We start from the raw sequence: 27,568 nt of genomic DNA, 5'->3' as shown, positions 1-27,568 counted from the left end.
TATTAAAAACGTGGCAACTACAGCACTTGCTTACACTGAACATTTGGAAATGTAACATGTGGAAAGTACGTGCATATAGATGGGTTTTAGGCAGTATTTGGTCTGTTTTGAAAAAAGTGACGTATACGAACTACATTCTTTTTTCATGCAGGGCCTGATCCAAATCCTGATCAAGCTACTAGAAAGACTTCCCCTAACTTCAGTGGGAAATGGTGTAGGCCCTTAATTTACTCCTTCCATCAGTTCTGTTTCTCTCAATTGAAAGTAGGGAGCACTAGCATCCTCTGACCCTCTAGCTTAGGGTGGACCACCCGCAGGTGCTCTGCAAACCTCCACTGCGCATAGTTAGAGAACGTGTTACACTGCATCTAGGGGGCACCTACTCAGCGACACCTGGTAAACGTACTGTACCGATCGGTGTAGGGTGGGCTACACTGGGGGTGTGCACCATGGGGGGTAGTAATGAGCCCCCAAATGCCTTACTAATTAAGGGTGCATCGCTAACTGCATTTCCAGGAGGAACGAAATCTCGACGCTGTGGCTGTGGCGCGTAGGCAGGGCGGGCACGCTACAAGCCGCACCCTATGGAGCCGTACACCGGCCGCGTGCGCACTGCCCCCACCCGGCACATACACCGGGGCGCCCCCAGCGGCCGGCCGGCGCGGCGATCTGCCGGTACAGCAGGCCCAGCATCCCCGTGACCGAGGAGCCAATCAGGGAGCGTGGCAGCTGCCCGCCCGGCCGCCTTTCCCCACTTCCCTCAGTCGCTGCCGCCGCCCGGAGAGGGAGAGCGTGGAGGGGGGGCAGTTCCCGGTCGCCGCCGCGCTCCATGGCGATCCAGGGCTTGTGCAGCGAGGGTGGCTCGGAGCCCTTCTGGGTAAGAGCGGCGCGGGGTCTGCGGCCGCGTGCTCCGGGGCCGGACCCAGCGCCCGGGGCTCTCGCACGCCGCCTGGCGGGGGTCCCCCACAGGGGGGCAGGGTTCGCGCCCTCATGGAAGGGGTGCAGCCTTTCCCCCGGGTCAGGCCCTCTCTGGGAGGGTGCAGCCCCCTCTTCCCTTACAGGAAGGGGGTGCATGGCGGGGTTGCAGGGCCCTTGGTCCAAGAAAGGGGAGAGTCTCCCCCCACCCATCCAGCGGAAGCACAGGGTATCAAGAGCTTGGCCGATGCCTTTTGTTCCCTCGCCCTGTCAAAAGTTATGTAAAGGATTGGGGGGGGGGTAAATGGGGTTGTGTCTGATTAGTGTGGGCGCTGTGCTTTTCTTGACGACATAGGACTGTCTGCTAAACGTATTAACTCATTGCAAGATCTTGATAATTTCACCCAGGCTAAGCCTACTTTCAGTTTAGGTAGCTCCTAGGTGGCTAAGGGCAGCTCTGGCCGCATGAGGTGGTGGTGACTGCCCTTGAATGGTACAGAGCTGCCTGTTCTGTGCTACTGTAATTGTGATATCAGTTAAGAGACAAAAGTGCTATTAATTATTTCCTGTCTCATCGAGATTAGATTGTGTGTGTTAAGTAAGTATATTAGAATGGGTGACTCTTGGTGATATCTCAAAAGTTAGGTAGCAAAGGTTCCTCTATCTTTATTGCTGTTGTTTTCATGCCGCACACTCTGATTCTCCTTCCACATTTCTCTATACTACTGTTTTATGTTGAAATGCACTTTCAGTCTGGATATTTGAGTAATTAGGACATGGGCTACATTCCGGTTCTCCAAATCATTACAGTATGGTTGGTTACATCGTTCTCTGCTATGTATTTTTTTAAATATTAATATTCTGGTAGCAAGTTAGAATCGGGGCTCCATTGTGCTAAATGTACAAACACTTATATGTACATGGTCCCTGCCCTTAAAGCTGCTGTTAATGAATTTTTCTCTGGTTTTGCTTTCATGTGGTTTCTTGATCTAATCAGACATGTACCGTTCACTTGCCTGATGTCACTTTGAATGTAATGTAAACAAAGCAACTTTGGGTGTGAATAGAAGTTTATGGGAATGTTCTCCTTTATACCAGAGATAATAAAGAAAACACTTGCTTTGTGGGTCAAGTGAAGCCCTAATCCTGAACGGGGCTTTCAATTGCTACTGCAAATATAGAATCCTAGGCCATGTCTACATCTAAAATTTTGCAGCGCTGGTTGTTACAGCTGTATTAGTACAGCTGTATAGGGCCAGCGCTGCAGAGTGGCCACACTTACAGCAACCAGCGCTGCAAGTGGTGTTAGATGTGGCCACACTGCAGCGCTGTTGGGCGGCTTCAAGGGAGGTTCCGGGAACGCGAGAGCAAACCGCGGCGAAGCTGGTCTCCTTTCCCGGGTTTGCTCTCTCATTCCCCGAACCCCCGAACAAGCAGGTCTCCTTCCCTGCGGTTTGCTGGGTGGTTCGGGGAACGCGAGAGCAAACCCGGGAAAGGAGACCAGCTTCGCCACGGTTTGCTCTCGCGTTCCCCGAACAAGCAGGTCTCCTTCCCTGCGGTTTGCAGGGTGGTTCCGGGAAACGCGAGAGCAAACCGCGGCGAAGCTGGTCTCCTTTCCTGGTTTGCTCTCGCGTTCCCGGAACCACCCAGCAAACCTCAGGGAAGGAGACCTGCTTGCTCGGGGTTCGGGGAACGCGAGAGCAAACCGCGGCGAAGCTGGTCTCCTTTCCCGGTTTGCTCTCGCGTTCCCGGAACCACCCAGCAAACCTCAGGGAAGGAGACCTGCTTGCTCGGGGTTCGGGGAACGCGAGAGCAAACCGGGGAAGGAGACCAGCTTGATTACCAGAGGCTTCCTCAGGTATGCTGGGATACCTGCTTATTCCACGGAGGTCAAGAAAAGCGCTGGTAAGTGTCTATATTTGATTACCAGCGCTGGATCACCAGCACTGGATCCTCTACACCCGAGACAAAACGGGAGTACGGCCAGCGCTGCAAACAGGGAGTTGCAGCGCTGGTGGTGCCCTGCAGATGTGTACACCTCCTAAGTTGCAGCGCTGTAACTCCCTCACCAGCGCTGCAACTTTCTGATGTAGACAAGCCCCTAGATACTAGTGCAGGGTTTCTCAAACAGGGGTCTCTGCTTGTGTAGGGAAAGCCCCTGACAGGCTCCCACTGGCCCTGGATCGCTGCTCTGGGCCAATGGTAGCAGCTGGAAGCGGGATGGGCTAAGGGACTTACTTGTCGCCATTTTCAGCAGCCCGCATTGGCCCGGAGTGGCGATCTGCGGCCAGTGGGAGCCTTGATCGGCTGGACCTGCGGACCTGGCAGGTAAACAAACTGGCCTGGCCTGCCGGGGGCTTTCCCTTACATAAGCGGTGACCCCTGTTTGAGAAACCCTGTTCTAGTGGCACTTCAATCTATCTTTCTATAATTCCAATTTATGTGGTATGTTGTAAACTCGATAAGTATTCAGGGTACTAGCCACAAAATAGAGTGGTGTGTACATGTTGTCATTGTAATAACTGTTTCCTGCTTTGATCAGATAAATCACAGCTTTGAATTCTCACATGTGATATTCTTCTTACTTCAGTCATATAAATAGATATCTGACATGCTTTTTGTTGAAGGTTTGTAAATAGTTAAGGGTTTACTAGTGTTGGAACTTGTAGTTCATTGGGAGTTTGCAAGTTGGGAACTTGTCTTGCTTACTGAAAAACAGTTCTTGTGCAAGCTGGAGCAGTTGCTAGACCAGCCTGCTTGAAGTGAGAGAGTTCCTGGGAAGATACACCCTTCTGAGGTAGTAATCTGTGTTACTCATCAGGTTATAATGGTAACATTAATAATTGCTGAAAATGTTACCAGTTTGCATTAAGTGCATTAGATTGTTTGTAGATCAGAGAACTTTCTTTGGGCTGACTTGTAGTAGCTATTGAGCGCTTGCTTTATTTCTACTTTTCCTGAAATTTTCAAGAGGTATTAAAATTGTGAGTGGAGCTTAAAAAATCCATTCTCCCATGGCAAATAGGAAGCTTTTCCTGGTGTGTGCCATCAACTTCTGCAGAACATAGGTTTTCATTTAAAAAAAAGTCTCTAGTCTTTATGGTTGTGAAGGTAACTTCCCACATGTGAGCCACTTGTGTACAATGCAGTGTGTAGGTATGGGGCATATCTTGATATATCTGCAGACATACCACTTCAGTGCCTTTTCTGCAGCTTGTAAATTTCCATTGCAGCAGAGAGGGAGCAGTGAGAGGGGTTGAGAAGCAGAGACTCAACACCCATGCCCTTGCAGTAGCTAGGAATCTACCTTTCATATTGGCCTTTGGCTGTTGCCATGCTCTGTTATTGCTATTGCTCTGGCTATTGGGTATCTGGTAAAATTTCCAAGCCCAATGCATGGATTTGGTCAGAAAGGGTGGCAAAGATACTGAAGGGTATAAATTAGAGAAGTGAAGTACAATATATAGAGAATGTGGAAAGGTGGTGCTAGAATGGACAATGTAAGAAAATAAAGAAAGAGAGAAGTGGGAATGCAGGGAGAGAATAGGGAAAGAGGAAAACTGTGAAAGAAATGAAGGAAAATATATTGACTACTAAAGCAAAGAGAAGAAGAGAAATATAACAAAAGCAAGATACATTAGTAAGTAGGGCTAAGTGACTAGAACTAAAATAAAAATCCATTAATTTCATGTATTTGTCAGCTCATGTATCAGCCAAATAGTATTTGAACAGATAATAAGCTGATTGGATACTTCAGGAGAGAATTTTTAAGATAAACTTCATCAGTATTGTTGAATTATTTGTTTGTTCTCTAGTGATGTTTGTCTAGCTCAATAGCTGTTCAAAAACTATTCAGCAAATACATTATCTATCAATATTGGTGATATTCAACAAATATCTTGTTTTGTTGCTCAGCTATCCAAACATTGTTACATTAGAAAAAGTTTGACATTTTTACAGTTAACAATATACATAATAAACAGCACACAACTGTTTTAATTAAATAGCAGGAGATGTTGTTTGGTGGCACAGGAAGGGAGTAGCTTTGGGGGGATATTTATCCCCCCCCATTGTATTTGAGCAAATGGGTACATTTTAGAGTCTGTTGCCTGATTCGGTTAGAAATAGGCACATGCATACAGTGCGTGAACTTTTTCTTTTTCAGGTTTCTAACTACCTGTTGACTTTTCTCATAACTTAAAATATCACAAATGCAAAATGAAAAATTCAGTTATAATGCTTATTTTCAGGATTGACGGGTATGCCTTTGTATCACTTTTTACTAATTAGTTGGGTAACATGAAATCACTTGGAGGATTTCAGACTCCCATGGTTCTTGGATTTGTTCCAAAGCATAAGTACTAGGACAAATTCTTTTTCTGCTTGGTCTTCTAAGCTGTGATCTGGTGGCCTTAATTAAAAAGGTAAAGGTTGCTTGTGATCATATCCTTTTTAGAGTTAATTTGCAGTCCTTTTAAAATTGATTGATTTAATGAATAATAAATTATGAATAGTTAAATATTTTTTCTTTTAGTGAATAAAGGCAGATTTCTTTATTGGTAAACTCTACTGTTGGTATGTTTCTTTGGTGAGAATTCTGTCCATATTGTGAAATCCTTGACTTGAAAAAAATGTGCAGTCATTTCAGTATTTTTCAAAAAATACAATTGCCAATGTGGAAAGGTTGATCGTTAGGGCTGACCATTAAAAAGAATCTTACTGGAATAGAATTTGTGGATCAGATAATTATTAGGGAACCCCCCCCAAAAAGATTATAGGTTACATCCTTTCTGTTTGAAAGCTGTGGTAAAACATGAGCCCTATCTGTGCGCTTGTCTGTTGTGAAACAGTCTGTCACATTTTTTTTCTTCAATTACTTCAGGGGGTGAAAACTGAAATCAACAGGTTAGGTAGCAAAGTGAGTCATGCCCCTTTTTATAAATACATTGCATCACCAAGAAACAAAAGATGTGTAATATATTTTTAAATAACATCTTTGTTCCATGGCTTTATATAAAAAGAAGTATTTTAAAATGTAATCTCTTTCATACAAACAATTAGTGATAGCGATTCTGATTCTAAAGTATTTCAAACTGTATATGGAAGGCCATACAACTTCTCTGAAACATAGCCACTTCTTGGGAAGAAGAGGTTGTAAGTCACTAGTGGGTGCCGCAAGGTACTGGAGGGAAATTTTTGTCCAAGCTGACAGATGCTCTAGAAACTTGAATATAGGTAGCTCATTACTATCTCTTCTTCCTGAGAATTAGAAATCCCTTGCAGTCTTCCTAACTTTGCACCATCCATTTCTGTGCTGCGGTTACCTGCTTTTTGGATTCTTCTCATATAGAAGAACCTAATCATGCAAAGGACTATGTGCCCCCAGCTTCAGTTGACTTCAGTGGCTACTGTGATGGGGTGTCCTCTCCACGCATGCACTGAAAGAATTAAGGCAGGCCAGAGGGGCCAATTAGCCTATTAAGCGGCAAGCTTGGGGGAATTAAGACTCAGAGAAACCTTCGTTAGAAGTAGCTCACATCTGCAGGAGCAGGAAACTGACAACAGAAGGAGCTGCTGGGACAGACTGCAGTCCCTCTCTGGGAAGAGGGAGGAGTATTTGGAGGCTGCACAGACATGTAGCTTGTAGTTGCTCCCTGGGAGGAGGGGGTGCTGAAGCTGGGAGACCCAGAGAAGGAAGGGAGAGCCAAAAGGTTAGGAAAGGGTCAGGGAAATGCAGAAAGGTTCAGGGTGGAACAGACTTGCAGTGGTTCTCAGCCAGAGATCCGGGGGCCATGAACATGTTTCAGAGTGTCCTACAATTGTGGCCAACCTTAGACTCACTGGGGCCCAGGGCAAAAAGCCAAAGCCCCACTGCGCAAGACTGCAGCCCAGGGCCTTGAGGACCAGCACCCAAAGCTGAGTCTGAAGCCTGAGCAACCTAGTTTTGCAATGCCCCCTGTGATGTAGGGCCCTGGGCAATTGCACTGCTTGCTGCCACTTAACACTGGCTGTGGCTTTTGTATGCAGAAAAACAGTTGTTGTGGCACAAGTTTTTGTAGCAGGTTGGGGGCAGTGGGAGAGGAGGGACTCTGAGAAAGAAAAAGGTTGAGACCCTTGTAACCAGAAATAGAGTGCAGGCCTGGGTTCCCCAACCAGGGACTGGGGAAGTGGCACTGGTGGGGCAGTGCATAGGAAGACTGCCTGAGCCTGTTTGGGAGAAGAGACCTCTTCCTCCCTCCGCTCAACTGAAGGGGAAACCATGATAGTGACCTAGCCTGTGGGCTTCGTAATGAAGAGTCCGAAGCAGCTCCTGAAGTGAGAGAGGGCTGCAAACAGAAAGACAGAGATGTAGGGATGGCTTTGACCTGGTGAGCTGTTCCCCAGAATGACCAGAAGGAGGTACCATAACGTGATGAATAGAGCACCAGTCACAGGGAAATTCAGTACCCTTTGCAATAAAGCATATAGAATTTCATTTCATCTCCCTTTTGCACTTATCTTCAGTAGCTATTTTCAGAAAATCTCTCCTCATTGCTACCCACTGACAATAGGGTAGTCACTTGATGGGTATTTTCACTGCTCTGTTTTACTTCATGGTAAAAATGTCTGGACTCTGAATACACTAGTGTTGTCACCCATGAAGCTGAAATGGTGGTACAGTAGTGCAACTCTGGGAAACATCCCAAAAACACTAGTGCAGAGGATTTGTAAGTAACGGTCTCAGTTATTGAGTAAACTGCACCTCTGATCCCTCTTGCTTTCATTGAATACGTCCCTCGTAGGTCTCTCTTCTTTATGATTACATGTGCACAGCATGCATCAGCCTGTGTCAGTGAGTCTCATAGCATGGGTCTACAGGCTCGTGCTTGTGTTGCAGCAATAAAAATAACTGTGTAGACAAGACTCTGAAGCCTACAAAGGGAGGCTGAGCTTTAGATCACAAGCCTTGAACGTCTACACAGCTCCTGAGGACAGCAAGCCTGAATCTATAGACCCAGGCTCCAAGACTTGCTGTCGGGCACATGCTTGCTGGTTAGACGTATCTTAACTGTCACCTGGCTCCAGATGAAATTACAGTTTCTTGCACTCTGACTGTGCCCTGAGTTGCAGTCCCCTGGTACTAACTGTGATTACATCAGCAGGTCAGATTTAGGCTAACACCCGGCAGTTCTGTTCCTTCACAGAGCAATCACAGTGTTAATACAGTCATCAGACAGACTCCTTAAAGAAAGATGTTGTTTATTTATAACAAAAACACTTAACAGACAAGCAGATCTTAAAACAATAAAACATAATGTATTTATATCTAGCTTTTTCCTTAAGGCTGGCCCTGTGCTGGAAATGGGAAGGTCCTACTTGTTTAGACTCACTCTGTCAGTCTCCCTACATAGCGTTTGACAAGAGACCCCTTCTTCTTCTGAGAAGCACTTTTTAAATCTTTAATGTTTGTTTGATCTCCAGGTTGCTAGTTTGACAAACCAAACTTGCATCTTCCTTGGAGACAAGATCCTTGAAGCTAACAGCTTGTCCTGTTGTCTTTCAAGTGTATTGCTGGGGAATCCTTAGCTAGATCCGTTGTGTTGCTTTTCTCTCTCTCCTTCCCAGAGCCCCCTATTAAGTCAGATCAGTAGTCATACAGGAAACTCTAATAACCCACCATTGTTAGACAGTAACTTTACCTCACTGACCAAAGTCATTAAAAAAATACATATCGATATTCATATATTAATACATAGCAATTCACAGCAACCATATTGGGAATATGCATATAACATTTTGTAAATATTCAAATACTGACACTTTAAACTCTAAATTCTAGTTGTTTTTCATTGCTTGACTATACATACTCTCAGCCTGTTCTTAGTTAGAAAATTGGCTTTCTTGCATTTCCGTTGGTAAACTGGGGCCATGTCTACGCTAGCACTTGTGTTGGCAAAGCATTTGTCACTCAGGAGTGTGAAAAAACACCCGCTGAGCGACACAAGTTTTGCCGGCATAAGTGCTCTTGTGCATAGTGCTTTGTCGGCGGGAGATGCTCTCCTTCCGACATAGCTACTGCTGCTCGTTGAGCTGGTTTTATTATGTCAACAGGAGAGCCCTCTTCCATTGGCATAATGCAGCTACATATTGATATAGCTATGCTGCTGTAACCTTGTAAGTTTAGAGGTGGCCTCCCTAAATGGCATAACTAAAGTTCTCCCTAACCGTTGTTTAATTGCAGCTTAAATGGTATTAACATATCCTTTTATCTTAATCAAGTTTATATTTCTGGCTCCTGGGAACCTGAAATCTGACTGTCCTAAGTGAGGTTTGTGGTTCAGTTGTTAGTAAATAACAAGAACTTGAGGGATGATATTACAGAAAATATTATGCATTAATAAATTGTAACTGCATTATTTTCCATGAAAGCCTGAATTGAGTCTATCGGGTTTTTCATCTTATCAGGCAGCCTACATATTCCTTGAAAATGAAATAATAGAATTGCAAAGCTAAAATTTAAAAAATGAACATGGAAAGACAGATAATGGTGTATTGAAAAGATAGCCAGAGTCGCAAGGGTGAAGGATTACTAGAGGGATTTTAAGGTCAGTGCTAGTTGGAAGAAGAATATAGAAATATACTTTTATATGTGGTTGTATCTCCACGCTTGTAACTCTGAAAACACTCTTGAAAATTGCTTTGAATACATTGGATATCTTAATGTTAAACAGTTCAGATAACTTTTTTTTACCAACAAAAAGACAGCAGATCAAGAATCTTTCCCTCTTAAAGACCCTATTTAAGGATCACGTTAACTAACCTGAAGGAATTTTTTTGTTATGTTGGTTTGTCACAACTTTGTCTACTCTCCATTTAAATAGGATTAATGTGTGTGTTACAGGCAGAGCTGGTAGTACTGGATAATAAGGTTATACAACACTTATCATTATGAAGCCATGTGTTTGATTGCTTTGCCAAACTTAAAATGTATGTTGAAATTTTGTACGCTGGATGTCTGCCTCAGGCTGTAGTGTGGTGTGTGTTTTTTGTTTTTGTTTTTGTTTTTTTTTTAATTTTGTGTAGGTCCCAACATTTGCTTTCAGTTTGATCTGAGCAGTCTCTGAAGGCCTTTCAGGTTACAGCAGTCTCTGTAGGGTATGCCTCAATAGTAAAGATGAGAGCAGCTGCAAACAGCTTTATTTTGTGGAAAATTAGTAGCCTGAGAGGAGTACTGTCAAGTTGCTGATGCAGGCTTTATTTCAGCAGTGTTTGCTTCTTTGTTAATAGACGAATTCTGATCTAAATATCTTGGAATTTCTGCACTTTTAAGTAAGCAAGTGTCCTCCTTAATTTGCATGCTAATAATCCTTCTAAATCTTGCCAGATATTTTTCTGTACATTCAAGTAGTGTTTTAAAACAGGATCAGTTTTCAGTTCATGTTCCATCTTTGAAACTTCTCCAGATCATACCTGCTCTTTATCTTCCTGTTTACTCTTTGCCTTTTTGTTGTTTAACTCTTCTTTGTTCAACTACTCAGCATCTTAATTTTGTACTTGTATCTAACTTGGTTTGCAGAACTCAATGTTTTTCTCTCACTTCCCCTCAAACCAAATTCCCTTTTCATAAGGGCACTGTTTCTTCCTCACTCTCTCCTTTAGTCAGCGTTTCAGAGCTCGCAATGAATAATATAAGAAGGCAAGACAACGTTTGCAACAGATAATTTTGCTTCTCATTTTATATAATTCTACACTGGAGTAAAAGGGTTACAGTACATTAAGAACTTAAAACATGTTTGGAGTGTGAATTTAATCTAGTTTCAGCTCAGTGTCATTTTTTGAAGGGTCGTGTTAAACTGAAAATACCATTTGTGATTTGAGATGGTTTTTTCTATAGTGTCATTAATTTATGAATGCAGTTTAATTTTTACTTCATAATGCAAAACAGCAGCTTCCCTTTGCCTTTAGATGTTTAATACCAGCAGTATTATCAAAGCAGATCTAGAAGTTACTGTGCACTGTGTAGCTGCTGACCTAGCTCTGTGTGTATGGTAAGTGGGAGTTGACACAATTGAGACAGCCTCAGTACACTTACATTTTTAAGTAACTACGACACCTCTACCTCATTATAAAGCTGTCCTCAGGAGCAAAAAAATCTTACTGCATTGTAGGTGAAACTGCGTTATATCGCACTTGCTTTGATCCATCGGAATGCGTGGCCTGCTCTCCCCCAGAGCACTCCTTTACCACATTATATTCGAATTCGTGTTGTATCGGGTCGCGTTATATTGAGGTAGAGGTGTATGTTTAATTGCCTCCAACATTGTCTCCAATTTTAGTTTAACACAGTTTAATTTTTCTATACATATTTGTAATCTATCAAATATCATTTGTCAAACTATTTATATTTTAAATCGTCTTGCATTTGGTCTGTGTGTATTGGAAGGGAAGGGTAAAAAAAAAAAATTACCTCTGGCCTTCTCATGCCTGCCTCACGTTAATATTGTTTGAAAAATTATATGGTGGATAAACTGACTGCTAACCTGAGCCTTTCCCCAATATCTCCTCTTCTGCTTTTGCCAGGAACAATGCTGGAGTCTCAACTTATCCATCCTGAGAAGCTTTTCTGTTGGGAGGTAGAATCTGCTAATCTGCTGATTTCCTAGTTGAGTTTAGGAGAGGAAAAAGGAAGCATTGCTTATTTTATGTAAGGACTTCTTAGGTTATTCACAGCCAAAAGTATTGTCTCTCTTTTTTGATTAAAGACAGTAATTATTTCTAATTCTTCTTACTTTGGTGGGAACTTCCTGGAAATACAATATCTTTGAATATAGTGGGTCCTCCACCACAGTTTGTATTTTGAGAACTCAGTCCTGTGCTGAGGACATCAGAAGCATGAAGCCTGCTAAACAGTCATTGGTGCCACTGAATGATCAATGATCAAAGTGCTAAAGAAGCACTAAAAAGACAGCACCATTGTGAAGAAGCTAAGAGAATTCTTTGCATCCATCTTGATGGCAGAGGATGTGAGGGAGATTCCCACACTTGAACTACTCTTATTAGGAAACAGATCTGAGGAACTGTCTCAGATTGAGGTGTCAGTAGAGGAGGTTTTGGAACAAATTGATAAATTAAACAGTGATAAGTCACCAGGATCAGATGGTATTCACCCAAGCATTCTGAAGAAAATCAAATATGAAATTGCAGAACTACTAACTGCTATGTAACCTATTGCTTAAATCAGCTTCTGTATCAGATGACTGGAGGATAGCTAATGGAAAACCAATATTTAAAAAGACTCCAGAGGTGATCCTGGCCATTACAGGCTGATAAACTTAACTTCAGTACCAGGCAAATTGCTTGAAACTATAGCAAAGAACAGAATGATCAGACACCTAGATGAACATGATATGTTGGGGAAGAGTCAAAACACGGCTTTTGTAAAGGGAAATTATGCCTCAGCAATCTACTAGGGGTTCAACAAACATGCGGACAAGGGTGATCCAGTCCATATAAAATACTTGGACTTCCAGAAAGCCTTTGACAGGGCCCCATACCGAAGGCTTATAAACAAAATAAGTATTCCTGGGATAAAAGGGAAGGTCCTCTCATGGATCAGTAACTGGTTAAAAGACAGGAAAAAGGATTGGAGTAAATGATCGGTTTTCAGAATGAAGAGAGGTGAATAGTGGTCTCCCCTGGGTAACTGCTGGGACCATAGTGCTATTCAACATATTCATAAATGATCTGGGAAAAGGGGGTAAATAGTGAGGTGGCAAAGTTTGCAGATCATACAAAGTTAGTCAAGATAGATAATGTCATAGCAGACTGTGAAGAGATACAAAGAAACTCACTAAGTGCGGCACTGGGCAACAAAATGGTCAATAAAATTCAAGGTTGATTAATGCCAAGTAATTCTTATTATAAAACATAATCCCAATTGTATATATAAAATGATTGGGATCTAAATAGGATCTATTGGGATCTATTACCTATCTATTATCTATTACCACTCAAGAAAGGGATCTTGGAGTCATTGTGGTTAGTTGACTGGATGTTTTCCAAGAATATGCAGTGGCAGTCAAAAAAGCTAACAGTGTTAAGAACCATTAGGAAAGGGTTAGGTAATAAGGAAGAAAATATAATGCCATACGAATGGCCATACTTGGTCTGACCAAAGATCCATCTAGCCCAGTATCCTCTCTTCCAACACTGGCCAATGCCAGGTGCCCCAGAGGGAAGTGATCCATCCTCTGTCGTCCATTCTCAGCTTCTGGCAAACAGAGGTGCTATCCCTGTCCATCCTAATAGCTATTGATGGATCTATCCTCCCTGAACTTATCTAATTTTTTTTAACCTTGTTATAGTTTTGGCCTTCACAACATCCTCTGGCAAAGAGTTCCACAGGCTGATTGTGCGTTGTATGAAGAAATACTTACGTTTGTTTGTTTAAACCTACTGCCTATTAATTTCATTTGGTGATCCCTAGCTCTTGTGTTAGGAGGAGTAAATAACACTTCCTTATTTAATTTCTCCACACCAGTCATGATTTTATAGATCTTTATTATATCACCCCTTTGTTGTCTCTTTTCCAAGCTGAGAAGTCCTAGTTTTATTAATTTCTCCACATATGGCAGCTGTTCCATACCCCAGTCACTTTTGTTGCTCTTTTCCAATTCCAGTACATCTTTTTTGAGGTGGGGCAACCACATCTGCACATAGTATTCAAGTTGTGCGCGTACCATGGATTTAAATCAAAGGAATATGATATTTTCTGTCTTATTATCTGTCCCTTTCTTAATGATTCCCAACAGTCTGTTCACTTTTTTTTTGACTGCCGCTGCACATTGTGTGGATGTTTTCAGAGAACTATCCACAATGACTCCAAGATCTTTCTTGGGTGATAACAGCCAATTTAGAGTATGGAATGGGTTTCATGTGAGGATAGGCTAAAAAGTCCAGGACTGTTCATCCTGGAAAAGAGAGGACTAAAGGGAGATATGATAGTCTATAAACTTGACGGGTGTGAAGAAAGTGAATAAGGAAGAGTTATTTACACCTCACATAACATAAGAACCAAGGGTTAGCCAATGAAATTAAGAGGCAGCAAGTTTAAAACAAGCAAAAGGAAGTATTTTTTTAACACAATAGTCAACCTGTGGAACTTATTGCCAGGGAATGTTGTGAAGACCAAAAGTATAACTGGGTTAAAAAAATATTTAGATAAATTTAGTAGCGGATAGGTCCATCAGTGGTTATTAGATAAGATGGTCAGAGTTGGAGCCCCATGCTCTAGGTGTCCCTTAGCCTCTGATTGCCAGAAGCTGGGAGAGGATGACAGGAGTTGGGTGATGTGACAATTTCCCTGTTCTTTTACTTCCTGCTGAAGCACCTGGTATTGGCCAGGTGCTTCAGCAGAGTACTGATCTAGATGTACCACTGGTCTGACTCAGTTTGGCTTCTCTTATGAGTGGGGGCTCTGAGGCCTTGGCTACACTGGCGCTTTACAGCGCTGCAACTTTCTCGCTCGGGGGTGTGAAAAAAACACCCCCTGAGCGCTGCAAGATACAGCACTGTAAAGTGCCAGTGTAAACAGTGCCGCAGCGCTGGGAGCGGCAAGCTAATCCCCACGGGGAGGTGGAGTACGTGCAGCGCTGGGAGAGTTCTCTCCCAGCGCTGGCGCTGCGACCACGCGCTTTGAAGTTTCGAGTGTAGCCAAGCCCTAAGAGTGATTAGTTGAAGTTTGCAAAGCTTCATAATAACTCTGTGAGGTAGATGGATATTGTTCCCATTCTTCATGTAGAGACCACTGGATAAGAGAGGGAAGAAGTTTCCTGATAAATATTGCTGTAAAGGAAAAATGAATATCTTCGGTTTTTGTCGTCTTTAATCAGATTTCATGGTGGATATAAATTGAAAATATTTGTTGTATTTTGTAATCGCTCATTAAACTAAAATATTTATTATGTTCAACACTAGGGTTCCAAGATAAGTGAGCTGCTCTTGGTGCATAGCAATAACCTTGTGTTACTTATAGCAATAGATAATTATCTGCCATATCAGATGATGATGTTTGTATAAGCAGCTATTGCACAGTGAAGCGTGTGGATGCACTCACGATAGTAGGCTGCCAATGTTAGACTTTCAGGCACAAAAACCCCTGTAGTTTAAAACAGCCACAGCAAATGCTGAATTTAAAATAAATAACTAAATGTCCAAAGCAAATGTTTGCACAGTACGTGAAGTACATTTGGCTTTAGTCTTCTAGGAAAAATCAATGTTTATTGTGGAATGGGCCACCCTAGTTCTGTGAGAGAACCTGCTTCAATATGGGGTGGAAGGGGGAAGGGACTGACTGCACACCCCTAGCTGTTACCTACCCACCCTATATGGGAACCTGTATGGGGTATTATCAAAGAATTACAACCTGATGGGGGAGACTTAGTCAATGTGGAGTACATCCTGAAAGAAATCTTATACAAACTTATTCTTTTGACCTTCAGACATCTCCCCAACCTCACCAAGCTCATAGTCAGAAGCAGACTCCCCGGAGACCATTTACACACCAATGCAAAGTGGCACCAGACACTTCCATGACAGATGCAAAACCTGCAGCCGTATCTCCTCTGCTATGATGATCAATACCATCCACAACAGTTCTTTCAAGATCCATTGGTGTTACACATGCCTATCACAACATGTGGTGTACCTCATCCAGTGCATCAAATGCCCCAACAGCTGCTGTGTGGGTGAAACTAGACAATCACTTTGCTCTCAAGTGAACTTTCACAGAAAAATGACAAAAACGCCCTGTTACCTGTGTGAACGTTTTTCACAACATGCTCACTCCATATCTTACCTCTCAGTCCTCGCCTTCCAAGGAAACCTGCACAACACCTTCCAAAGGCGAGCCTGGGAACTTAAATTAATAATTTTGCTAGATACCAAAAATTATGGGCTCAGTATAGATACTGGTTTTGTTTCATTTCAACAATCTGTAACCCATCCAACAATCTTTAAATTCTTTGTCCTATGGCTGCAGGGGTGTTAATTGCCCACTTCATTTTGAATGCAACATGTGTCAACTCCTCATGCCTAAAAATCTCTTCCACCTTGTGTTTAGCTATGATACTGATTACCTTTCCCAGACCTGGTCATCTGGTCCAGTTCCCTGAGGCAGGACTAAATATTGTTTAGACCATCCCTGACAGGTGTTTGTCTAACTTGCTCTTAAAAACCTCCAATAATGGAGATTCCGTAACATCCCTAGGTAATTTGGTCCACTGCTTAACTGCCCTTATTGTTAGGAAGCTTTTCTTAATGTCTAACCTAAATATCCCTCACTGCAGTTTAAGCCCATTACTTATTGTCCTATCTTCAGTGGTTAAAGAGAACAATTTATCACCCTCCTCTTCATAACAATCTTTTATGTACTTGAAGAAATGTCATGTCCCCGTTCAGTCTTCTTTTCTCCAGACTAAACAAACCCAATTTTTTCAATCTTTCCTCATAGGTCATGTTTTCTAGACCTTGAATAATTTTGTTGATCTTCTCTGGGCATATTCCAGTTTGTTCACATTTTTCCCAAAGTGTGGTGCCAAGAATTGGACACACGATTCCACTTGAGGCCTTACAATTGCTGAGTGGAGTAGAAGACTTACATTACATTGTTGACTTAAGTTTAGTTTGTGATCCACTATAACCGCAGATCCTTTTTCCTTGATGTTCTTTCCTAGGCACTAGGCAATGATTTCACATTTTGTATTTGTGCAATTGATTATTCCTTTCTAAGTATAGTACTTTGCATTTGTCCTTATTTGAATTTGAGTCTATTTATTTCAGACCATTTCTCTAGTTTGTCAAGATCATTTTGAATTCTAATCCTGTCCTCCAGAGCTTTAGCAACCGCTCCCAGCTTAGTATTGTTAACAAACTTGACAAGTGTACTCTCTGTGATTATCCAAATCATTTATGAAGATATTGAATAGAAATGGGCCCAGGAGAGATGCCTATGAGACCACACTCAATATGCCCTTCCAGCTTGACTCTGAACCATTGATAATTACTGAGTACAGTTTTCCAACTAGTTGCACACCCACCTTATACTAGTTTCATCTAGGGTGGATATATTTTCTTGGTTTGCTTGAGAAGGTCATGTGAGACAGTATCAGAAGGCTTAATAAAGTTGAGATATACCACATCTACTACTACTACTCCCACCCCCCCCCATCCACAAGGCTTGTTACCCTGTTAAAGAAGATTAAGTGGCTTTGACATGTAGAGTCCTGCAGATCTGCAGATATCCATGGACCGTGTTTGCTGATTGTGAATGGATGCGGATCCAAATATTATATCTAGAGTTCTCAGATTTGCAGGACAGCTGCTTTATACCTGTAGATCATGTTTGTAGATCGGATGTGGATACAAATTTTGTATCCACGCAGGGTCTATTGACATGATTAGTTCTTGACTGTTGACTTCCATGTTGACAGTTACTTATCACCTTATTTTTTTCCAGGTGCTTTCAAATTAATTATTGGTTCCATTATCTTTTGGGGTACCAAGGTTAAGCTGACGGGTCTATAATTCCCTGGGTTGTCTTCATTCCCCTTTTTGTAGATAGGTACTATACGTGTCCTTTTCCAGTCCTCTGGGGTCTCTCCTTGTCTTCCATCAGTTCTCAAAGATAATTGCTAATAGCTCAGAGATCTCTTCAGCTGGCTCCTTAAGTATTCTAGGATGTATTTTGTCAGGCCCTGCTGACTGGAAGACGTCTAACTTGTTAAAAATTACGGTACTTGTTCTTTCCCTATTTTAGCCTCAGATCCTACCCCATTTACCCTGATGTTCCCTATGTTAGTCATCTGACCACTGCTAACCTTTTTGGTTGAAAACTGAACCAAAAAAGGCATTTATCATTCTGGCCATTGCTCTGTTGTTGTCTTTTCCTTAACAATGAATAATAGGCCTATCCTGTCCTTGATGTTCCTTTTCTTGCAATGTATTTGTAAAATGTTTGTCTGTTACCTTTTATGTCCCTAGCTAGTTTAATCTTGTTTTATGCCTTGGCCTTCCTAATTTTGTCGCGGCATGCTTGTGTTAGTTTTTCTTTCTTTTTTTTTCTTTTTTACGTATAACCTGACCCAATTTCTACTTTTCCGGTATGACTCTTGAGTTTCATGCGGTTGAAGATCTCCTGTGTAAGCCTAAGTGGTCTCTAACCATACTTGCTGTCTTTCCTGCTCATTGAGCGCTCTGTGGAGTTTGAAAGTTGGTCTCTTCCACCAATAGAAGTTGGTCCAGTACCTCATCTCTCATATACTGGGACCAACAAAGCTACAACAACTCTACAATAAACTTGTTCAACATACTGGAATGATAAAAGGAGTCCTAAGCAAAAATACTTGTAGATAGTAATCATACCTAGCTCAGTTCATCAGAATCATCTGTGTGCTTTATGCAGAATGTCAGAATCATTATCCTCATTTTATAAATGGAGAAACTGAGGCATAGGTATTGACATTTGACTTGCCAAAGGTAACCCAAGAGGCCATTGGCAGAACTGGGAATAAAACCTACGTATCCAGAGTGCTGGGCTACTTGTGTGTTGTTGTATTGTGGGTTATGAAGGTAGACAAGTATCAAGGCAGAGGAAGAATTAGAGAGTAAAAGAGATGCATAAAGATATGTGAATGGAGAGGTACATGTACCTTTTTATAGACTAATATGTGATAGCTGTAGAGAACTGAAAGTGGAAAAACAATTCACACTGATGTTTTCTTGACAGAATAATTGTATCAACTCATGGAGAAACTTCTTACTCTTATTCACTTGCTTTTTTTTTTTTCTCCCCCTTGCCTACATAAAATTGGATTACAACCTACAGTCTTCAACCAGAAAATTTAGTAACTTGATTTTATTAAACCCTGGCTAATGTAAACAACACTGCAGATCTAGATACCACTAGTTAGTTATTGGAAACAAGAAATCATTTTATGGAATGAATGGAAATGGCTGCTAAAATTTCTTGAGTATGCTAATTTATGCTGGTTTCTTTTGTAATGTTCGATGTAAGAGGACGTAAAGTAATGAGAGCACTTAGAGATTGAGTTGATGTCTCTTGTTTTTATTTGTTTTCACTTGTCTCAGTGATTTTTTTTTTTTGTGTCATTTGGGTTCACACTTGTTTTCAAATGTCAGGGTTCCCTCCCCACTCTAAACTCTAGGGTACAGATGTGGGATCCCGCATGAAAGACCCCCTACGCTTATTTCTACCAGCTTAGGTTAAAAATTTCGCCAGTGCACAAATTCTTCCTTGCCCTTGAACGGTATGCTGCCACCACCAAGTGAGTTAGACAAAGATTCAGGAAAAGGATCACTTGGAGTTCCTGTTTCCCCAAAATATTCCCCCAAGCCCCTTTATCTCCTTTCCTGGGAAGGCTTGAGAGTAACTAAGGTGAGTAGAGACCAGACCCTTGGGTTTTTAGGACACTGAAAACCCCAATCAGATTATTAAAAAACAGTACTTTACTATAAAGAAAAGTAAAAGAAGCACCTCTATAAAATCAGGATGGAAAGTAATTTACAGGGTAATCAGATTCAAAACACAGAGGATTTCACCTCTAGGCAAAACTTTACAGTTAGAAAAACAAGGATAAACCTCCCTCTTAGCACAGGGAAAATTCACAAGCTAAATCAGAAGATAATCTAAAGCATTTCCTTGCTATTATTTACTATTTCTGTAATATTAGATGCTTAGTTCAGATATGGCTTAGGGAGATGTATTTTCCCTGCCCTGGTTCCTTGCTGACCTGGAGAGAACAAAGGAACACAAAAACAAAAACCTTCACCCCCACAGATTTGAAAGTATCTTCTTCCCCTTATTGGTCCTTTTGGTCAGGTGCCAACCAGGTTATCTGATCTTCTTAATCCTTTACAGCTAAAAGAGGGATTAACCCTTTACAAGTAAAGGATGGATTTTATGCTACCCTTAGCTGTATGTTTATGACATGCCCCCCAAATCACAGATGGTGCTGGACAGCCTGCTCCACACTGGCTGTGATTTCTTCCAGGAGCTCTAGGAGGAAACAGAATTAATAAGATACATGCACGTCTAGATATACTACTGAGTATATAAAACCTAACAATATTTTCCACATTTCAAGGACGATTTTAACCAGTTGGTTCTGGGAAACTTTCATGGGAGAGTGCATCAGCCACTTTGTTTGAAGCTCCTGAAATGTGTTGTATTTCAAAATCAAAATCTTGGAGAGCTAAACTCCACCGAAGAAGTTTTTGTTATTGACGGTATGAAGCCACTTCAGCACAGCATGGTCGGTTTGCAGGTGGAAACACCATCCCCAAACATATGGGAGTAGCTTCTCCAGCGCGTATACCATGGTGTAACATTCCTTTTAGTTGATTGACCAGTGACTTTCCCCCTCAGACAGTTTTTTTTGCTGAGAAACACGACAAGATGGAATTCTTGATCCAGTCCTTCCTGCATAAAAACTGCTCCTACACCATACTCGGACGCATCTGTAGTTACTAGGAAAGGTTTGTCAAAGTCTGGGCCCCTTAGCACAGGGTCAGACATGAGTGTTGCTTTAAGTTGGTTAAAGGCCTTCTGACGCTCTTAGGTCCACTGAACTGCATTTGGCTGTTTTTTTGATTAGGTCTGTCAGTGGGGCAGCAATTTGGCTGTAGTGTACTGCTTGCTATGCCCTAACATGGGCCCTGGCTTTTAATCTACTGGATATGCAGAAAAACAGTTGCTGTGGCACAGATGGGTTGTGGAATTTTTATAGTGGGGGCAAGAGCACAGAAAAAAAGGTTGGGAACTCTGCTGTTACACCATTTACTTCAGCTGACCATGGAGGATCAGTTGTGTCCATAACTTGGGACCAAGAACAAATACAGGAAATTTAAAAAAAAAAAAAAGAGAGAGAGAGAAAGGAGACTGGAAGCTTTAAACAGTGTGGGGCTACCTTTAGCATAAATAAGTTTTTATAACTCCATTCTCATGACTCAGTTATTGTTTTTTTTACAGTAATGAAAGCCAGAAGCAGGATAAAATTAGTGTATGAAGGAAACAAATTCAGGTTTAAATGAGGGAAAAGTTGAGAGCTAATCATCACCACACCCGTCTGAACAGCCTCAGCAGAGAAACCAAATATTTGAGTGTGCAAATATCTCTGTCAATCTAGAGGTAGATTACTACCGGACAGAAGTGGGGAAAGTGTAGCTTGATGCCCTTCCTCCATCTGTACTGTTTTAAGTAGAGGAGATCAGTCTTTATGGCCTTCGATTCAAGTGAGCACTTTTAAGCTCACTCCAAAAATGTATAAGGAAAAAACTTGTCCTGGCGCGCATGTGTGGGTTCTCTCTCTCTCTCTCTCTTGCCTGCCCCCCCCACCCCCCCCCCCCCCCCCCCGTGCTGTGTGTGTTTAAAAAGCCTTGCTAATTCTGGCTTGTGTGAAGGTTAATCTAGGTTGCAGTGACGTTGTTCTGGGCCATGTCTCAAAAAAGCTTGCAACAAGGCCTGACCTTTTGCTTACTTTTGATGGGCTTATATTAACATCTGTTGGAAAGAGGAGGGGAAGATAACACTGGTCTGGTAATAGATCATTTTGTCACAAGAAGCTGCAGAAACTTGAAGCCCTTGGTATAGTCTGACCTGAAGACTTGGTATCTTCGCTGTCACTTTAGTTACAACATAGGGAGGCTAACACAAGAGGCTGTCTTAGATGCAAAGTAATGAAGGCACAACTTATTTCCATATATCTTTAATCATCGTTTTAAAATCAAAGAGAGTTTCCCAGAATAATTAAAAGAAAGTCCTTTTGCTTCTAAAAATATGGGTCTTAAATGACACATGAATGACATGTGGCTAAGTGTCTCATCTAGCTGTACCATCAGACAGCAGGATGTGGGGCTGTTAAACTGTCCATAGATGGAGGATAAATATTTATATTTTGAAAGTTTGTCTTTTTTTGTCACAATTTCCCTGAAATTAAAAGCACACAATAAACTGGAGGCTTTTTGATTCTTGGATTACAATGGCTAATTTTAGTGGCATGTAAAATCATGGAAATTTTGCTCTTTCTGGAACTTTTTAGTCATCTACTTCTCATTTTTTTTTCAGTTTGGCTTGTTGCTCTGTTTACATTTAATTATTAGTTACTATTTCAGTGGATGCAATATTTTCTGTCACGGGAACTTTTAAATCCTTATTTCTTTGGCCCTACATCAGGATCAAAGCAGAGTATGAGGAGACCTTAATGTTTGGGATCTTCATGAAAGGAAATATGATCTAGTGGTCAAAGCACAAGACTGGGAGTCAGGAGATGTGTGTTCTATTCTTGGCTGTGCTGCATACTTGCTGTGTTAGCATTATGCAAGTCTGTGCTTTAGAGATCCTTTTGCTGAAAGGAGTTCTAGAAATGTAAACTTACATCTTCATTTATAATCCTCAAAATGCAAGAAGGGAACCCATAAATGTAGAGTCTGTTATAAATCTCCTGTTCCTTGGAGCACTTGTAGTGAAAGTAAACTGTAATAATAGACCAGATGGATTATTTTTTCTATCTCTTGCCAAAACCCATTTTATATTTCTGTTGGAGCATGGCTGATATTTATCTGTTTTCCTTAAGCATTTTAGTTTTATTTTCAAAGATATTAATGATGAGTCTTGTTTCTGTGTTTAGAAACGCTCTGTAGTCATGTCACAATATTCAAAAAGAGTGAAAATAAGCAATAGAAGTCTCTAGACTTTGAGTTCAGAGTAACTCAGGAATGTGGAGGTGGATGGGATGAAGCTCATCTCTCAACAGCTTCCTTCTGTCTGAGGCTACATCTTCACTACCGGCCGTATCGGCGGGCAGCAATCGATTACTCGGGGATCGATATATCGCGTCTAGATGAGACGTGATATATATCGATCCCCGAACACACTTATATCGATTCCGGAACTCCTCCAACCCGAATGGAGTTGCGGAGTCGACATGGGGAGCTGCGGACATCGATCCCGCTCCGTAAAGATGGTGAGTAATTCGATCTTTGATGCTTCGACTTCGGCTACGTTATTCACGTAGCTGAAGTTGCGTATCTGAGATAGATTTTTTTCCCCCATAGTGTAGACCATCCCTGAGGCTCCTGAACAATCGCACCCAACACGCCTCTCAGTGACTTTAAAGAGAATCAGCTGGAGGGCTTGCTCATGAGTAACACAGGCCTTGTTCGCTGACACAAAGTTGGTTTTTGTTTTTGACGGTGAGAAAACTATCACAGATTAGTTGCCTTATTAGTATAAAACACTAAATGGTGACTTAGGTACTTGTCCTGTTTACTACAGGGTAGCTAGGTAAGGCCAACACTGTACCTCCAACCATGGTTGACCTTACCTAGTTTTTCCTCTGGGTAGAACTACAGTGCCTTGTCTCCACTATGTTTTCAGCATGAGATGGCCAAAGTGCATTAGTTATCATGTGGTAAAAACACATCTATTTTTATTTTATTTTTTGGTCTGTGAAGACATGGTCTGAAACTCTCATGGAGGCCTAAACTTGAAACCCCATGTGCCATTAGAGCATCACCCTATTTTTAATTACTTAAAATGAGAAACATTCATGGCAATCTCACTTGTTGGAAGCTGGGGAGTGAACAGGGAGAAGGAAGTTCATCTAGGCAGGCTGTTACCAGCCTGATGGGCTGTTTGATAATTTGGTGGTAGTGTGGCACTCTGCGGGTGAGTGAGCATATGTGCAAGAAGAAACCTGCATATTTAATAAAGAAAGGGGAGCCCTACAAAAAGTCTCTCACCATCAAATCAGCAGCTAATCGGATGGAGTGTTGGTCCACAAGTTTACTGTATGTGATCAGTACTACTGTTCTACATAATTGAACATTAGTAATAGAGTAAACAATACAGACTCTTTTGAAGATCTGGGAGCAAACTAGTGTTTGGGTGAATAGATTTAAACATTACATTGTTCTAATGATTGTTTCTGATATTAACTTGGCAAAGATTTGTAAACCAGTTAAGTCTTTCTTAAATAGTTTTTTAAAAGGCTTTTAAATGTTTACAAAAGCTAGTCATCTGTCATGTTTAGATTGCACATTTTTCCGAGCACCAGATTCTACATCTGGAAAACACAAGCTCATTTTGATTGCTACAATATTCTAGGTACCGTAATAATAAAATAACAGCTCCATAGTTAATTTTTATATACCAGATTTTTACATTCCTCCTTCAGCATTTTCAAGCATTCCCTTAATTCTGATGGTGGTGATTTTTTCTCACTCTGTAAGTCTTTTTAAAATTAAAAATCATGTGTTCAGGTAAGATGAAATGAGACACCAGGTTGCCTTAATTCAAGCTATTGTCTTTAGAAATTTGAACTTCTGTCTGGCATTTTAAGTAAAGCATGCAACAAGATTTTGCATGCATGGCATGATCTAAAAATGGCATCCTCCATGCAGTGTGACCTTGCACACACACTGTGGAAGAAGCAGTTTTGTTGTACATGTGTGTTTGGGGGCTTGATGGAATCAAATCCAGTTGGGCAACACACAGCCAGTGGGGCATCTGTTGTCAAGGGCTTTCCAGCTGCAAGACTGAGACATCCAGATCATGTTTGTTATGGCATTGAGGTCACTGCATTATAAGGTAATGGGAATTTTTGAAAGATCCTAACCGTTAGGTGCCCAACTGACTTGGAATGAGGAACTTGTCTTCATGTGTTAGTACCATGCCTAGCACTGATTCTGGTGCTGGTGGAGGGAACTAGTATAATTGCTTAATACACTTGAAAGATAATAAATCACTTTAAATTTCGTTGTAGTTTTTGTTGAATGTGAGCATTTTTAAGTGTCTGTAATGACAACTGTACAAGAAAACTTGAAGGGGAGGGTGTGGTGGAGAGGGAAGAGCCATGGTAGTCTGTAGTGTGACATGCAGAGATTTGTGCTGCTTATGGGATGAGCGTCTGTTTCTTACACATGAGTACTAGTAATGAAACAGCAGGGCCTTTGTAGGCAGCAGATACGGGTTAGCAAATTTTATGGAGTTTTTTCTCTTCTGTGTCTGGAGTCTTTTCTGTGAAAACATGATTAAATTTAATATCTATCCACCTGTAGCCTCTTATAGTTAACCTAAATAAATAAGCACTTTAGGACAAGAACTTTACTCTAGTTTCTAGCATCTTGCATGATGGGATCCTGATCCCTAAGTGGGACCACTAGGTGATATTGTAATAGAAAGCCAATATTAAACCTCACGTGAATGTTCCAGCACATGGGATGGAAGCTCATGTCTTGGCCTTTCAGTCTCCCTGCTCACTTCCTCTTCTCTCCATTGCTGCTGCTTCCCCTTGAATGCTCATGCTTCCCTGTCCAGTTTACTTATGACCTGTAAGCTCACGTTTTAAACACTTGTGTATAATTTTTGAAAGCGTAAATCATACATCCAAAACAATAGAACACTTAGGCTTAGAGCTAACAAGAAGAAAACTGAATGGGGGATTGAGTAATGAGGGTGCTGAAAACACCTGCCTGAGGCCTGGTCTACACAACAATTACATTGACCTACCTGTATCACTCAGAAATGGGGAGAAATTTTGTGCCCTGCGCATGATGTCGTTAGGTCTGTCTAACCCCCACTATAGACACAACTAGACTGCTGGAAGAATTCTTCCAGTATCGACCTAGCTAGTATGTGTCAGATAGGAAGATTACCTACATCAATGGAAAAACCCCTTCCGTCAACATAGGAAGCATCTGAACTGCAGTGGTACAGCTGCAGCATCGAAGCTGAGCTGCTGTAGCCATGGGTGAAGACTAACCATGGGTGTGTAAAGAAATGGATAATGAACTTAGATAAATGTATATTAAATCTTGAAGTATTCTATATTTAATAATATATGAAAATGTACAAGGAACTTTTCTTGTTGATGCAGATTTCAAAGGTTGTGTTTAAAAAAAAAAACAAAACAAAACCAAAAACTTAAAATTAGTTGGAGTCTTATCTACTGTGGATTCTTGATCTGTGTAGAAAGCCGGGCAAAACAAACAAGACAATATGATTTACTAGCCAGCCGTATATGTCCCTAGAACAGCAGACTAGGGAGGATGGATACTGACTGAACAGAGCTAGCCAACTTGTAACTCCAAGGCCACAAAAAGCAGATAAGTTATAATAAGACAATTGTAAGAAATAATGGAAAAATAGGAAAGCAATGAAAAGACAGCTGGATTGAATGAGGAGGAGGATAGTGAGGGTTAATAAAAGATAGATAAAGAGGTACCAATTAGAGTTTTAGAAGGTATCAGTTAAAGGAGTTTTGGATTAGAGGATGTGTGAGTATATTTAAAATAGAATGTTTTAATAATCTGTGCCTGTAGAGACAAAGTATAAGGGATTTGTGTTTAACAAAGGGAAGGTGAAGCAATGCAGGAACCCCCATCAGATCAGGATAGATTTGTTGCTAGAAACAGCCTACCTGCCCCCCAAGACAGAATCCTTGATCCTGCTCTTTGTTTACTTATGCTTGATGCTTAATTAAGGTGATAAGAAAATTTTAGGACAATATGTTGTTAAAGCTTTAAACTAGTTAAGCTTAGTAGTTGGCGCAGACTCTGAGCTTTACCCGACAGATGTCTGGAGTGGAGTTGTTCAGGAAGCGGGACTAAGGGAAGCTGTACCAACAGTGCCAATATTCTTCAGGCAAAGAGAGCTTTCTCCAGTGTTCAAATTTATGTCTAGCTCTCAAAGCTTTCAGGCTGCAGTGTTCCAGATCTTTGATACTCACTTTCAGTTCAACAATACTATCATCTTCTGTGCATGTGTGGCAGAGTGGAGTACAATGATGGTAGAGGTCTAATGCTTAAATTGGCATGGTGTTGCATAGGAATGTTGCCTTAGTTTAAATGCCCTTTGTTTTTATTGCTCAGAATTAAACTTGAGGTATCAGAACTCATATTTAACAAGTGTGTGTGTGTGTGTGTGTGTGTGTGTGTGTGTGTGTGTGTGTGTGTAAATGTTTGTTTACAAGACACTGCATGTCCAGTTTAAACTGACTTTAAACAGTGGTGGCTTTAGATATTTAAATCTCTATCTGTGTTCATCACAAAGATTTATCCAACATGGAATTTCAGTAGTTTTAAAATGTTTTTTCCATTTAAGGTAGCTCATGAAACACCGCATTGATAATGTACCTTGCAGCCTGCACCTCCAGAGCACTAGCTCACTTTCCAGCCTGCTGTGTGCAAGTTTAATTTTTTCCCCTCTGACAATGAAAATCTTGAACCACAGCGTAGTTTTAAAAGGATTATTGTCATGAGAACAGTAGGCATATGGCTGCTCCTTTAACAGCAGCTATTGCATGCCAGGGATGAAGTCAGCCAGCTACAAAGTCAGACATAGTTTTGAATGTTTGTTCCCAAAATTAGATATTTAGGACGCAACTTTCCTTAATTTTTTTCTCCCATCTGTGGAGGCAGATTAACATTTCATAGGGCTTATCTACACGGGCAAGTTTCTGCGCAGTAAAGGAGCTTTTTGCGCTCACGCTGCAGAAGTGTACACACGGCCAAGCCATTTAGTGCACAGAAACTCCTCTGTTGCAGCGCTGCAAAACAACCACCCTGACAAGAGTAAGGCTTTTTGCACAGAGGCTCC

The 27,568-nt window shown here is 41.4% G+C and overlaps 1 protein-coding gene across 2 annotated transcripts in view; it reads left to right on the top strand.

The window, feature by feature from the left end:
• Positions 1-715: 715 nt before the first annotated feature.
• LOC127058148 (multidrug resistance-associated protein 1) overlaps positions 716-27,568 on the top strand; it is a 98,443-nt gene continuing 71,590 nt past the window's right edge. Inside the window, exon 1 of one of the 2 annotated variants that reach the window (XM_050967683.1) lies at positions 716-877. In XM_050967683.1, the coding sequence (XP_050823640.1) occupies positions 830-877 (48 nt within the window). In that variant the 5' untranslated portion in view covers positions 716-829. The remainder of the gene's footprint in view (positions 878-27,568) is intronic. The other variant, XM_050967684.1, reaches the window with a different exon arrangement.

The sequence above is a fragment of the Gopherus flavomarginatus genome, chromosome 9 (genome assembly GCF_025201925.1).
Source record: "Gopherus flavomarginatus isolate rGopFla2 chromosome 9, rGopFla2.mat.asm, whole genome shotgun sequence".
Taxonomy (NCBI): Eukaryota; Metazoa; Chordata; order Testudines; family Testudinidae; genus Gopherus; species Gopherus flavomarginatus.
The sequence above is the reverse complement of the archived record's forward strand: the minus strand, read 5'-3'. Positions and strand labels throughout refer to the sequence as shown.